The sequence below is a fragment of the Cynara cardunculus genome, assembly GCF_001531365.2.
Source record: "Cynara cardunculus var. scolymus isolate 2C chromosome LG 5, CcrdV1, whole genome shotgun sequence".
NCBI lineage: Eukaryota > Viridiplantae > Streptophyta > Magnoliopsida > Asterales > Asteraceae > Cynara > Cynara cardunculus.
In genome coordinates, this window is record NC_037532.1 from 34,339,846 (window position 1) to 34,354,657 (window position 14,812).

General features: G+C 35.3%; 2 protein-coding genes across 2 annotated transcripts; one reads left to right on the forward strand and one right to left on the reverse strand.

The window, feature by feature from the left end:
* Positions 1-4,432: 4,432 nt before the first annotated feature.
* LOC112513755 (wall-associated receptor kinase-like 14) lies at positions 4,433-8,947 on the forward strand. The gene is given in 4 exon segments (XM_025120113.1): positions 4,433-4,465; positions 4,468-5,254; positions 7,392-7,466; positions 7,634-8,947. Coding segments are annotated over 4 exon segments (2,187 nt in total). The 3' UTR covers positions 8,926-8,947.
* A 100-nt stretch (positions 8,948-9,047) lies between these two features.
* LOC112513756 (thioredoxin-like protein HCF164, chloroplastic) lies at positions 9,048-13,303 on the reverse strand. Its single transcript, XM_025120114.1, has 4 exons — positions 13,040-13,303; positions 12,288-12,509; positions 9,633-9,736; positions 9,048-9,549 (listed from the first exon to the last, which is right to left on the reverse strand). The coding sequence occupies exons 1-4, from the start codon at positions 13,214-13,216 to the stop codon at positions 9,267-9,269; spliced, it is 786 nt and encodes a 261-aa protein (XP_024975882.1). The 5' UTR covers positions 13,217-13,303; the 3' UTR covers positions 9,048-9,266.
* Between the last annotated feature and the right edge of the window lie 1,509 nt (positions 13,304-14,812).

The following is a 14,812-nucleotide window of genomic DNA, read 5'->3' on the forward strand; positions in this document are numbered from 1 at the left end:
GATCTTGTGAGAATGAAAGTTATGATGAGAAGCGTAAGAAGAAATCTAAACACATTGATCACTTTTAATCTCTTCCACATCCATGAATTGTGCTTTAGAAAAGAATTGATATGGTGCATCTCGTTAGTGTTGTCATTTAATTATGATTAATTCAAGAGTGAAAATCTCTTCTTACGCTTCTCACTATAACTTCTCTTCTCACCGGAATCCAAACCCTATATATATTATTGAATTTGTCTTTATAAGGAATAAACATACCAATAAAAGATTGACTTTTGTGTGGAAATTTCACATAAAAAAACAAATTTCCACGTTAAAAATATGGAAAAAGACGTTCAATAATTTTGGCTTAATGCACTATTTTCTTTCTTAATAGTGTTGCTAACAAACAGTTTTTAGGTCAAATTAATATATTAAAAATATAAAAGAATAATTTGATTTTAACATGTATAAAATATAATTTGTACGAGATTTATTTAGGGGTTGTTTATTTACCTTTTAATATTTTCATTAAAAGACAACATCTGAATTGTTAAAGGTGAATCTTGTTTGATAAAAAAAAGTTTGTCTGTTAATGTTTTTAAAGCCCCTGAATGATTTTGTACCATGGGTCTCCCTTAACCATTCAGTACATTAATCTCATTGTAAACAATTACCAAACAATTATATTTTATTTTACACTATATCATGAGTCTCTTAATTATTCTGGCTATTTAGGTGCTGTTTACCAAACGCTTACCTGGATAAGCGCTTACCAAGTCACTTTACTTTACCGAATGAGTATGACAAGGTCTAATAATCTTACCTGGTAAGAGCGAAGACAAGAATCAATAGTTTTACCCGGTAAGTGAGAACAAGGACTCTTACCATGGTTAGCACTTACCATGATAAATTGTTGCATACGATGTGTTTTAGTGAATAAAATCTTACCCGATAAGTAAACGATAGTGTTGAATTTTACCAATAAGCGCTTACCAGGTACGTCTTTAGGTAAACGGCCACTTAATCATTCTGCACCAAACCATTCAGCAACTGTCAAACAGCCCCTTAAACCCGCCCTATTTCAAACCCGTAACCTTTGTTCATTGATGCTAGAAGTTTCAATCTTGTGATATCTGTTAAACATCAATGTGTAGCTACAAAGCTTCGTTTTTGGATTACTTAATACTTTTATATCATTGTTTTAAGTTGATTTGAAGATTGTTTAGTTAATATGTTCTTTTGGCTTGAGACGTTTACAAATTGTATCTGAATAGAAGTCATATAAGCTGCAAAAAGTTTCAGCGAAGATTCTTGTGACATATGTTCCATATAAGCTGTGAATATGAACTTGAAGCTTTCTACAAGTCCTTATTTATGGAATACTTTGTAATATGGTCCCGTGATTTTTATTGATTCAAATTTAACAGATTGTATTGGAGTTAAACCCGTTAGCCAACTTTTGTCAAATTAGCCACCCCTCAGGTTTTTCTGTAGAATACTTAGGTTGACCACAAAAAATCAACACATTTTCAATATATTAAAGTTCGCCATGAAAAAAGAATGAATTCTACATGGATGCAACATAAACGTCTGTTTATTCCAATTATTTGATAATCATATTCACAAAAGAAACAAAGATGTGATTATGCTCGTATATGATATAAGAAATGTTAAAACAAAACCTGCAAAATACATAAATGCGAGATTAACTGGTTTAGGGTTTAAAAAGCTCCACGACTGAATATCATATGCGTCTCAAATAATTGTCAAACATACAATTTAATTAGACATAATTAGTTATTTCAAGATTCTTAAATCCCATGTCGAAGTTTGGTCAAAAGAGTGACGCGTAAAACTTATAGTCACCATTTATTACAAATGATTTAATAACGTTTAATTATTTATTCACGTTTCTTCTATACATCATCATTTTGTGGAAATTTTATCTTATATCATTATATATATATATACATATATATATATATATATATATATATATATAAAAGATGTGTTGTTTTATAGATAGTGGGTATGAATATACACATAACGATTTCGAAGGGTTTGGAATACTCTAGCACAGGATCAATCTTGAAATAATAATGAACACATGGCAGATTAAAGTCTGGTCCATATGGGATCTCTAAACTAGTAACCAGTATCGTTTGAATTTTATGTATTTAATCTAAAATCAAACACAGGGTTTTTTGTGAGACCAATTTATGTTCATTGATCAACTTTATAAGCTAATGATCTAATGGTCTAAAGTTGTACGGTGACAATTTTGTGATTATTGAGAAGTCTCGTGGTAATTTGTGATTATGAATGTTTAGATTATAGATCTAATCCAAAGGTTGAGAATTGATCTTACATGTCTCAAGAAAAACCCTTGGTCTCACATGATCCCAAGTCCCAAACACAATGATCTAACTAAGTTTGTTTGTTGTATAAAATATATATCTCATATACATCCATACCAAAAGAGGCACAATCAAGGGTTCGAGCCTATCAACCTTTGCACTGATTTCATCATAGTCTGCCAATTTCGAAGACCCAAAAAAACGTCCACCTTATATAAATCGGTTCGTATTTTGGATCTGGTCTACCGTATTTCATCAGAAATTCAGGACAATTCAATGTATCTCGTAACAGATTGTAATTTTTGTATTCTGTAAGATATGAATTAAATTTTTGTAATAAAACATTCATATGATTATTTAACAACTCAATATCAAAATACAAAGTTTTAAGTTCCATCCACCCTAAAAATGTAAAATTTGGGTCATTTTTACATTTGGTATAAGTAAAGGGTAGTAAAATGAAAATATTGTGTTAAATATTCAACATAAAAACGGTCATCACGGTGGTGTGAACCGTTAGCGGCCCACTTTGCCCGGTCAACAGCGATTTCCTTCTTCCAATTTTGCCCCTGCCCGTATGAAAAGTTTTTCTTAATATTACATGTTTTTTAATATAATGTAAATATTAGTTTTAAATTTATAGATAAACAAAATTATTATTTTATTCATTTATGATATATGTCCATAAAATAAGAGTGCAATTTTAATTACAATTTATTAAAATTTCAATACTATCTTTAATGATAACAAAAATATTTGAACAAAAAGTTGATTATCGACAACCTCAACCGGTCTCACACAGAACATGCCTCCAAATACAAGATTGGTCCTGGGTATATCCCAGGCCATCAGCCAGCCTCAGCCACTGAGTAAGTCAAAAAATGTCCATTTACATCGATGTCTTGGCGGATTCCGTGTGGAACAGTTTGGGTTGTTGGTAATCAACTTTTTGTCCAAATAATTATGTAAATAATTTTAAGAATTGATAAGAAAAAAAGCATAATTACCACTAAAAACAATGTAATACTTACGTAAAATTGTTATTTACTTGATTAAAATTTATAAGTAATTATACTTTTGTATATGTTTTTTATGGCAATTGGCAAACATTTATCTGGTATGAAATAAGCATTACTAGGTGTTTAAAATATATGCAATATATTTTGAATAAAATTTTAATTGGTAAAGTTTTTGTTAATATCTGATATTGTATATATAACTGTACATGTACTTCTTTCCCGCTGTGGATCCAAATAAAATGATTTATCATCACACCTTTATAAATTCATCTACGGGGATTAAGTGAAGACAGGTTTCGGGTTTTTCTTTCTTCTCGGTAGCTGCAACAGTTGAGCGGATCATAAAAAATCCATGACGTTTATGTATTTGGAGGCGGATTTTGTATAGGTTCGGTTGAATTGTCGGTAATTAACTTTTTGCTTAAATTTATTTATTATAATTAAATTAATTAAAGTAAATGATTATATAATTTTATTAAAATAATAAAACCAATATTTTAAGAGTCATATAATTTTATTAAAATATGTAAAATCAATGGTTTTTTATTTAAATATATAATTAAAAAAAAACTTCATAGATTTTTATTTGAATTGTTTATCTATTTTTCATGACAAATTAAAAACAAAAGGGCATAATAGTAATTTGGCTCCAGCTTTACCCAACTTTCACATGTCATTTATTCGGTTTCTTTCACCTTTCCATTTTTCACAAAAGAAAAAAGGCGTCCGCCAAAAGACAAACGGAAAGCTCTCGCCGGAGTCTTTCTCTCTCTCTCTCTCTCTCACCGGAGTCTCTCTCTCCGCCGTACGGTCTTATCTCCTCCGTTTCTAGCAGCCAATGGGAAGAAGAATAGTTGCAGCTCGTTAATGGCGTCCGTTTTCTAATTTCTCAATTCTATTTCTATTTCATCGAAAGTCAAATCGTCGTTACTTAATTGCACCTCTCTCTCTCTCTCTGCAACTTTCAATATCTCGGAGAAGCAGCAATTAACATTCAGGCCAGAGATCATTTCATTTCTTCATTTCTGTGAGCATTTATGAAGGAATCATGAAGTTCTCAACTACACCTCTTTAATGACCTATCAAAGTCAAAGGTTTTCTCTCTCTTAATTTCAGTCTTCTCCGGTGAAAAATTCTGCCACAATTCAATTTCAAACATGATTTTTCATCTCCTCATCTTCTCCGTGATTCTAATAATCACATCGCCGCCGTCGTCATCCGCCAAAGCAAACTGCACACGAGTTTGCATCGGTGGAGGTCGTGAAACTCTGGTTCAGTTCCCGTTTGGATTTAACAGTGATTGTGAAATCGGTCTTCATTGTTCAGAGGACGGAAAAATCCAAGTTGGAGGATACGACGTTCACAATTTCACCAGAGATCACATACTGGTTAATTTGCCAGCGAAATGCGACCGCGGATTCGAGGAAATCCGGTTCTTCAGTGGCTTAAACTACGCCCTCACTTCCCGAAACGGATTGCTATTAGAAAACTGTCGCTCGACGTTGAACGATTGTGTGGTGTCGCCGACCAGAGTTGAGAATCATTTCAATTTACAACAGTGTAATTCATCGACAAACCGGAGCATGAATTGTTACTCGGAGGACAATCCAGATCGGGAGGAGTTCCTCAATTTGACACGACTAGAAACCGCCGGTTGTAAGATTTTATTCTCCTCCGTCACCGTCGATTTGAACGGAACCAATCCAGAGAGCTCGCCGGTGTCGTTAGACTTTCAGTCGGTGCAGTTAGGCTGGTGGATGCAAGGCGATTGCGGATGCCATCGGAACGCCGCTTGCCGGAATGTCTCGATTGATAACACAAGGATAGGGTATCGCTGCCATTGTAATGAAGGGTACGACGGCGATGGATTTCGCGACGGTAATGGTTGTCATCAAGGTTAGTAGTTCCTTTATTATCACCATTAAACAAAAACAAAATTTTCTATAAATGATCAAAAATCATTAGGTTTCGAATTAACAACAATCTTGATCTCATAACCTTAGATACTTGATGGATTTGTGGATTAAAGAAGCAAGAACGGATTGATTTTAGATGCATATATCATTAAATGTCTGTCCATTAATTTTCTATCTCTTTTAATACATGATTTGAATTGATTTTGATATAAATTGATGGGTATATAACATACATTCTTTAGACACGTATGGTGTATTATTTTAAGAACAAAAATAAACCATTTTATATATAGTTATACCTAATCGACAAAAAGTCAGAGTGAATTAAGAGTAAGAAATCAACTAATCCCTTGATTAATTAGTACAATTAATTAATAATTGTGGACTTTATTTAAGGGCAACAAAGCAATTTTGATTAGTGGTGGGTTGGTCTGAAGATTTAAGTCGTCATCTTAGAACAAGTAGGAATTAGAAAACAATGTGCACGGGTTGTTTGATATTTGAGTAGGAGGTTGATAATCGATAATTCAAGCGTTCTCATATATAATCACATATAAGTAGACATTCTAGAACTAATTGAACAGCTAAGGTTAGAAAACGACTTGAACCCATTGTTTATTTGAGTCTATGTTTCGTTATTTTATTAGCTAAATTATATCTGAAGACATATATTGTTTAATATTATTAAGGATTCATATTCCTCCATCTTTGGCTTTTTGATTGAGGATTTAATGGCCTTTGACTTTGACTCTTTATCTTTGTAGCCCATTTTGGTGGACTAAGACGATGCTTTTAGAATACCCATTTTTTAATTGATGTGGCTCCACCCATGTTAGTGGTAGGCTTCTATCAAATATATAATCCCCAAATCTTGTATCAATCAAACATCGAACTCTTTAACAAGTCTTTCATGGTGGTGGGTTGCAAGTAATTTGGGTGTTTATTTGTGGGTTCTCATTATTTTGTGTTCAAGATGTTAGGACTGTTCTATTTTTTATAGTAGAAAACATATATACGTGTGTATTTTATTTTTTTTAGATTCCACTTTTATATAAGATATACCGGCTAGTTTTGGTTTGATTTGATACAGTAAATAGATTATCTTTTCTATTCTATAAATACTAAATCCAAGTTGTATTCATGAACAAAAATATTGTTGTTTCGATCTTTATCACGTTTGCTCTAGGAAATCAAAAGCCGTGTTTTCCGTGAAATTTCCAATTATTTAATGATTTGAGATGTGCTAAATTTGTACCAGAACAAATCAATCAACATTCCGTAAAAAGTATTAATTAAATTAGTAGCTAACAAGTTTGACTAGTAGTTATCTACCAATAATTAAATTAGTAGCTAACAAGTTTGGCCAATAATTTTCTATGAACAATTAAATTAGTAGTCAACAAATTTGATCGGTAATATTCTGCCAATTATATATTGTTGGCATGGTAATGATACAAATTTTTTGATTACCATAAATTAATATCATACCAACCAATTGCTTACTAAGTTACTTATGACTTTATTATACTATTATGCATTATCTTATTATAGACACTTAACGTCAAATATTTCTAATTACTCTTCACATTGAATCATCGAGAGTACTAAACACAGATTATCTTTTTAAACCTCTAAATCGATTGTCAAAAGTACTAAACACAGATTATCTTTTTAGTTTTTATTTATTTATTTGCTTTACCTATTCAACTTTATAGGTTTGTGATATTGGTATCACACCATTACCAACTTACCAACAAAAATTATTTGTTGCCAAATAAATTGGTATAAAACATCATTACTAGGCAGGGGATGAGGCGGGTTTTGTAATCCCCATCCCCGGCCCCAGTTTTTAGTAACAGCCTCCTACGGGTACCGGGATTAACATCCTGTCTCCGGTCAAACCCCGGCAGTTGATGCTTTGTTTTGGGAGCTAATAATTTAGGTTTGAGTCTACCGGGGATCCCCGAGTTTTAGCGGGGAAGCCCCAGTCCCATTCGGGTTGGGTGAACCGGGCTTTCCCATCGGTCGGGGTAAATCACAATCCTTAGTCATTACTTGAGGATCATTGTTTTTCATATGGATGTCCTCGATACTGAACTACTTGTTTTTTATAACAGTCTCGAATTGTGACGCTTCGAGGTACATGTCTGGTAAATGCGGTGGAACGACACGAGTAGGCGTGCTCGTCGGAGGTATATTTTGCATTACATCCAGTTTCTATATTTAAGTTGTAATGGATCCGGATTGCTTCTTCACGAATAGTGTCCACTAGAAACACTGAAATCATCGTACAACGTGTACACTGACATTTCACCGAACACTTGATATGCTTAATTATACAAACATATTTACTTCTCAGGAATCGTTGCCGGAGCTTCTCTGATGTCGACCGTGGCACTCGTTTGCTATTGCCTTAGAAGACGAGCCACTTTGAAAAACCAACGGAATGCAAAACGACAATTCTCCGAAGCAACGGGTAGCTTCAGTGTCCCGTTTTACCACTACAGAGCAATCGAGCGGGCCACGAATTCTTTCTCAGAGAAACAACGATTGGGTGTAGGAGCTTATGGCACGGTTTATGCTGGAAAGCTAGGCAACAACGAGTGGGTAGCGGTTAAAAAGATACGACATAGAGACACGGATGGAGGTGATCAAGTATTGAACGAGATCAAACTCATTTCGTCTGTAAACCATCCGAATCTCGTCCGCCTTCTCGGATATTGCATTGAGAAAGGCGAGCAGATTCTCGTTTACGAATTCATGCCAAATGGAACGCTTTCGCAGCATCTGCAACGAGAACGAGGGAAGGGACTTCCGTGGACCGTAAGACTCACGATCGCAGCAGAAACCGCACAAGCCATCGCTCATCTTCACACGGCTATGACTCCACCCATCTATCATAGAGACATCAAGTCTAGCAATATACTTCTAGATTACAACTTTACCTCCAAGGTTGCAGATTTTGGTCTTTCTCGACTCGGGATGTTGGACGACTCGCACATCTCGACGGCCCCACAAGGAACTCCGGGATATGTCGACCCGCAGTATCATCAGAACTTCCATCTTTCTGATAAAAGTGACGTTTATAGCTTCGGAGTGGTTCTTATAGAGATGATCACCGCTTTAAAAGTGGTGGATTTTTCACGGCATCATACCGAAATCAACTTGGCAGCTCTCGCTATAGACAGGATTGGGAAAGGGTGTGTGGACGATATAATCGATCCGTTTTTGGATCCAAATCGAGATGCATGGACACTTTCGACAATTCACAAGGTGGCTGAGCTGGCGTTTAGGTGTTTGGCGTTTCACCGAGACATGAGGCCGTCAATGACGGAAGTGGCGGATGAGTTGGAGCAGATTCGACTTGGTGGGTGGACCACGATTGATGATAATGTAACCATGGCATCATCATCGGTTGCATCGGTTTCTTCATCACCGTTCAATGGCAGTGAGAAATCGATAGGTGGGACTATAGTGAAAAAAGTGGCGGCAATTAGCAGCCGGAGGCTGGGTGTTCCTAATTTGAGACCCGATTGTTTATCGAAAACAGAAGAGGAGAAAGATAGTTCACCTGTTTGTGTGCAGGATCCATGGTTAAGTGAGCAGAGTTCACCTTCAACCAACAGCTTGTTAGGAAATGTTGTTAGGTGAAATACTGAACAGCTCCATATTCACCTGTGAATATCCACAATTCATGGATGCATAAAGACATAAAAAAATGAATCAATTCTGAAACAAGTAGGCTGTGGAATGAATCAGTGAACAAAGCATAATAGAAGAAATTGTGATTTCATTACATTTTTCTGTGATTTTGATGTTTGATACAAGTAATTTTATTTCATTACATTTTTGGTAACCGTGGGTGATCCGGACCAGCTTGCATGCACCTCGAGTAATGGGGCCCTGAAGATTACAACCAGGAAAATCTCCAATAGTTCTGAGGAAATGCAAAGTGGCCACCAATAGGGAGGATCCCCAAGGCATAACCTTTGTTAGCCATGGCTTCTTGGGTCAGGTACTTGGTGCACTTTCCTGGCTTCCGCACTAGAAAACTGACCAACGAGTCGGGCATGTGGGATGGACGGTTTTCCAGTAGCAAGGGCATCGATATTTTCCAAGAAGTATTTTCTGGGAAGCTTGCCGACAACATTTCCTTCCTCGTTACCATTTCCATCCAAAAACGCGAAATGTGGAATACCCTCGACACCAAACTCATCTAGTTCTTGTTCCCACTTCGTGTTGTCGACATTAAGCATAACGAAATTTACTCGATCCCTGGATTCATAATTATTGGAATAATAAGGTATGATCCCCTAAGCGCAAAGTTAATAATTAAGAGAAAAGAAAAGGAGATTTACTTGTATTGTTGCTCAACTTTGTAAATATCTGGAGCTAATTCACGACATACCTCGCACCAGTCTGCGTAAAACTCCACGACAGTCGGCCTCCCGTTTGAAAGGGCCTATCAATAAGCAAAAGCACAATGCAATACCAATGAGGAACACATTAACACACAAACACAAACTCTCGGGCTTCAAATCAATAAAAGGTCATATTAGACGCGGGCCCATAATTTTTTTTTAGTATTGGCACTAAATATTTATCGAATTTGAAAGTAAATAAAAACTATTATTAAATAAAAGCTAATTATAGTTGCCAAATAAAACAAAGAAAAGGAAGCAAACTAGGTTGGACCGGCTAATTTATCGATAGGCTATGGATTGGGTTGGAGAGGCATTTATAATTAGGGAAAGTGACCAGCCCGCTAACCCGACTCGAACCCAATCTCCTAACCTAACTCGAACCCAACCCAAGATTAGCAGGTTGAATTGAAATTTTCAACCCATTTAAATTAATGGGTCAACCCGCCCAACCCATTTAAATAAATGGGTTAGATTGGGTTGAAATTTCCGACCTGTTTTCAACCCGTTTAGAACTTGTTATCAACCCATTTAAAATATGATACAATTTTATTTTATTTATAATTATAATACGAATATTATCTATGAAACATTGAAACCCTCTCGTTTTGTCAATTGTGAAACACTAATAAAATAATAATCCAATTGTCTTCCTCCAAGTCTCCCTCTCGGCTCTCTCTCGTTCGCCTCCAAGGCTCCAACGGACCAAGACCAACACAACAGGCAACAGTCTCCCTCTCCGGTCTCCACCCTCTCATCTCTCTCTCGTCTCGTGGAACATACATATTTCAATCGGTGCGGTTGTACGAAATCGGTGGAACCCACTAATTTCTTCTCATTGTTCCAATCTTAATCGTAAACAGTAATTAGTAAGTTTTCTCATTGTTCACTGATTTCTAATCATTGTTCCAGTCTTGTCGTTGTTCTAGTCTCTCCTCCAACACATAGATTTTGATTGTTTTTTTTTTCATTCCCTTTTTTGTCTAAGAGATTGGGTATCTGGAGAATGTTTGTCTAACTTCTTCTTTGTATATTTCGTATTATTGTATAAAACCATGTATTTGCTATAACTAAGTTAATTAATTTATTTATTTATGTAGCATAAACGGAATCGCATCTTGAGGCACTATATGGAGCAATCATGACAGAGAAGATAGAGGATCAAGAGGAAAGTAATATCAAGAGTGAAATTGGAGTTGGTGAAAGCGGAAGTCGAGTTACTTAGAAATTAAAGTTTTCCAATTTATTTTAAACAATGTATTTGTTGTGGCTGTGTTTTATTCAAACTTTGAAGAATTTATTTGTATTTGCGGTTGTGGGTGTGTTTTGTTCATAAAATTAAATAGTCTAATCCTTTTTATTTTATTTAATATTTTAAATTTAAATAGGTCAACCCAAGTTTAACCCATTTATTTAACAGGTTGGGTTGAGAAAATCATAAACAGGTCAACATGTTGTCAACCCATTTAGGTAACATGTTGGGTTGGGTTGAAAAATCTCAAGCCATTTAATTAAATAGGTTGGATTGGGTTGAGATTTTCAACCTGTTTAATAAATGGATTGAACCGAACACAACCCAACCTGACTCATTGCCACTCATACTTATAATTAAAAAACATTGCAAATTTTACTCAGACTTGAACATGAGACCTTCTCTTCCTCTAAAAACATTCTTAACAATGCTATGCACCTTTCATTTGTTTTATTTAACCAAAAAGGTGGCACATATCTAATTAATATGATGGCACCTTTAAACATCATAAATTTTTTCCTACCATGCCGTGACAATGAAGTGGTGGCACATGTCGCTGTATGCTACTTACTAGGTCCGCCCTTGGTTATAAGGGCTAGGAGTTTGTGTATGTAATTATATTAAATGATATTAGCATGCAAGAATGATGATGGTGAACATGAACAGCTTCCTCAGTTTCTATAAATAAGTTAAATGTCTCTGCAAATCAAATATCTGAAGATTGAATCATCCCCTCTCTAAAAATACTCTCCAAAAGAGCTCTAGAGCCTCGGTTTCTATAAATAAGTTAAATGACTGCAAATCAATATATAAAGAAGGGAGGTTCCAACATATATTGAGGAGAAATGGTCAGAGTTGATGTTGGGATCTGATACGCCGCCTCCAACATAAGCTAAGACAGGCACAAAATGTAACGTAGAGTGTCGAAGGGATATGACACACCGCCTCCAACATAGACTAGACAGGTATAGAATGTAGAATGTCAAGATAGGCTAGACGGGTGAGGGGGTAGACGAGTACACGAGTGTGTAAACCCCCTAGAGCATTATAGCTTGGCTCTAATACCATGTAACAGTATGTGGAACTCCATTAGATTACCCCCAAACGCTAGACGAGTAAGGGTTTCCTAGTGTGTAAAGTCCCTAGAGTGTTATATATCGCTCTGATACCATGTAACAATATGCGAAACCCCATTAGATTACCCCCAAAAGAACCATCGGGGGAGAAGGGAGGTTCTAACATACACAAGAAATATTTCAAGTCTAGGTCTTTGTTCATCCTAAAACTTGAGAATAAATCGGTGGAAAAGAGTAAAGCAAATGCTAGGGAGAAAAAGTAACCTCCTCGTAAGGCAATGCTGCAGCAGAAAGGTCCTTCAAAGAAACACCAAAATCAAGTCGGCCTGATAAGAAGAGACCTACTGCTCCAAGAACAGAAGCCACTGCAATTCGGCGGTTGATGTTTTTGTTTGGGAGCGCAGGAAGTTCACCACCACTTGGAGAACTTGTAACTTCGCTGGTCTTATTATCTTCAACGGAACCAGATTCTATAATCAAGTTTTTCTGCATTTAAATGCATCAATCAGGAAAATCAAATATGTTGCATACGAGCGAAATCAGTCTCTTCAGACAGCGGAAGCACGAATGAAGGAAACCCTAGATAAATTGATGAAAATTGCAGATGCCTTTACTCCTGATTATTTGACTACACCTAATCGGAAGCCATTAAACCTGCAAATAATTAAGGTTGACAACCAACACCGTGTACGCTAACTAATTGAAACAACTTCCATAGATTAACTTAGAAGTATTTTGCATCTATTCAACCTAAATTATTAGCTCCTGCCAGTAGTTCAATCCGCTTCTAAAATGTTAATTCAATGAAATAATTTGATGTTCTCTCGTATTTACTAACACAAGTTTGTGAACACCAATCATTAACGTAGAACATAGTTTTGTCGAAACCGTATTTGATTTGCTCATTCGAATCCAAAATCGAGGGCGATCTCTACTTATGTAAGATGAACTCAAAAGGAATAAACTAATTCAACAATTAATTCATAAGCTTATGAAGGAGATAAAAGAGTGAAGACCTCCGAGTTAGAATCGGTGGAGTTAGATTCAGTTTGACAATACAACCTCTGATATCTGAGCCTTCTATTGAGGGAATGAACGGAGGGATTAATGAAATTTAGAGATCCTACGGCGGGATGAAGATGAGATGGCCGGAATTTATGGAGACCGACGGGGTTTGACGCTACTCGAGCCATCGGATTTTCTTCTACGGTGGCTGGGAATTCAAAATACCGTTCAGCAAGCTCCAATTTGGTCGGAGAAATGCCGACTTTATAGTTTGTCACGTGCGAAGCTTGCAGATAAGATAGATAAGATATTAAGCATTCGAGCTCGGCCCAATTCAGAGAAGTTTGGGCCACATTTATACGGCCCAAAATCGTCAAGCTTTGTGTAAATTATTTTACAAACTTGGAATTTTATGGCCTTGTGATTTAATTTACACCATCTTTTAGTAAAATGACGTGTAAAAGAGGTTTAATATAGGTAACTAATGACTGAAATAAGATGTCTGATTTAAATAAATATTTTAACAGTTAGGGGTCGTTTACTAAATGTTTATTTGGTAAGTGCTTACCGGATAAATTTCCTCATCGGATGAACATGACAAGGGCCAAGAATCTTGCTAGGTAAGAGCGATGAGAAGGACGGAGAGTCTTACCTTACCGGTAAATGAAGATGACGATTCTTATTCATGTAAGTGTTTACCTGGTAAATTGTTACATTCGATACGTTTTGATGTATTAAAATCTTACGCATCAAAATAAATTATAGTGTTACTCGTATCGGTAAACACTTATCGGATAAGCATTTGGGTAAATAGACCTTTATTGTTTACCTAATGTTTTTGTATTAAGTCCTTGACTTTAGTAAAATGATGAATATAACCCTATATACGGATATTCATCTAAACCGCACAAACCAGTTGGGGCAATATTTTAGAAAACGACGAAAAAACATGGCATACTGTACGGGTAAAATGCGGTTTAAAACGTTAAATGGGTGCGGTTTTTTTTTTATTTTATCAAACTGCACTTTACGGTACGATTGGCGGTTTTGAGTCATTAAATCACGGTTCAAACCGCACGACATGACGACAATGCATTTTTTTAATACATTTTTAGATGTATATATACATGCATATAATCATTTATCAAATTAAAATGGTCAGTACATTACTGGTTATTTATCAACTTTTCAGTTTTCTTTTGAGTTTTTACGTTACAAATTATATATTCGAATTATTTTCATTTTGTCTTTTGTCAAACGTTATGGGCAAATTTATTTTAAGTTAAGTTTTAAGATGTATTTGGATTAATTACCAACCTATTTAGTTGCATTACATCTTTTTAATTACACGTTGCATACGTATCAGAAGCTTTTATTGTATAGAATATAGGAGCATTATCGTCGAATTTATCTTGAAGTCGTGATTTTATAATTACTGAATTGAAGTGCATTAGGTTCAAATCACATAAACCGCACCACTTTTTGCAATACAGTTTGAAACATATACAGTATAGTTTGCGATTTGACCCAAAACGGTATAAAAACCACCCCACTAACACCCCTAACCCTATGTTTGAAGTATTTGGTTATTTTTAAGAGGTTTTTTTTGTTATAGGTTGTAATCGTATGATCTAGTTTTTAGAGGTTTTTTGTATTTAATCAGTTTTAAATTTACAGAATTTTATAAAAATTTCATGTTTAATCAGTTTTATCTATTAATATAATTAAAGTAATCATATTTAAATAAAATTATTAAATAATTAATTAATTAAAGTATTTTTTAT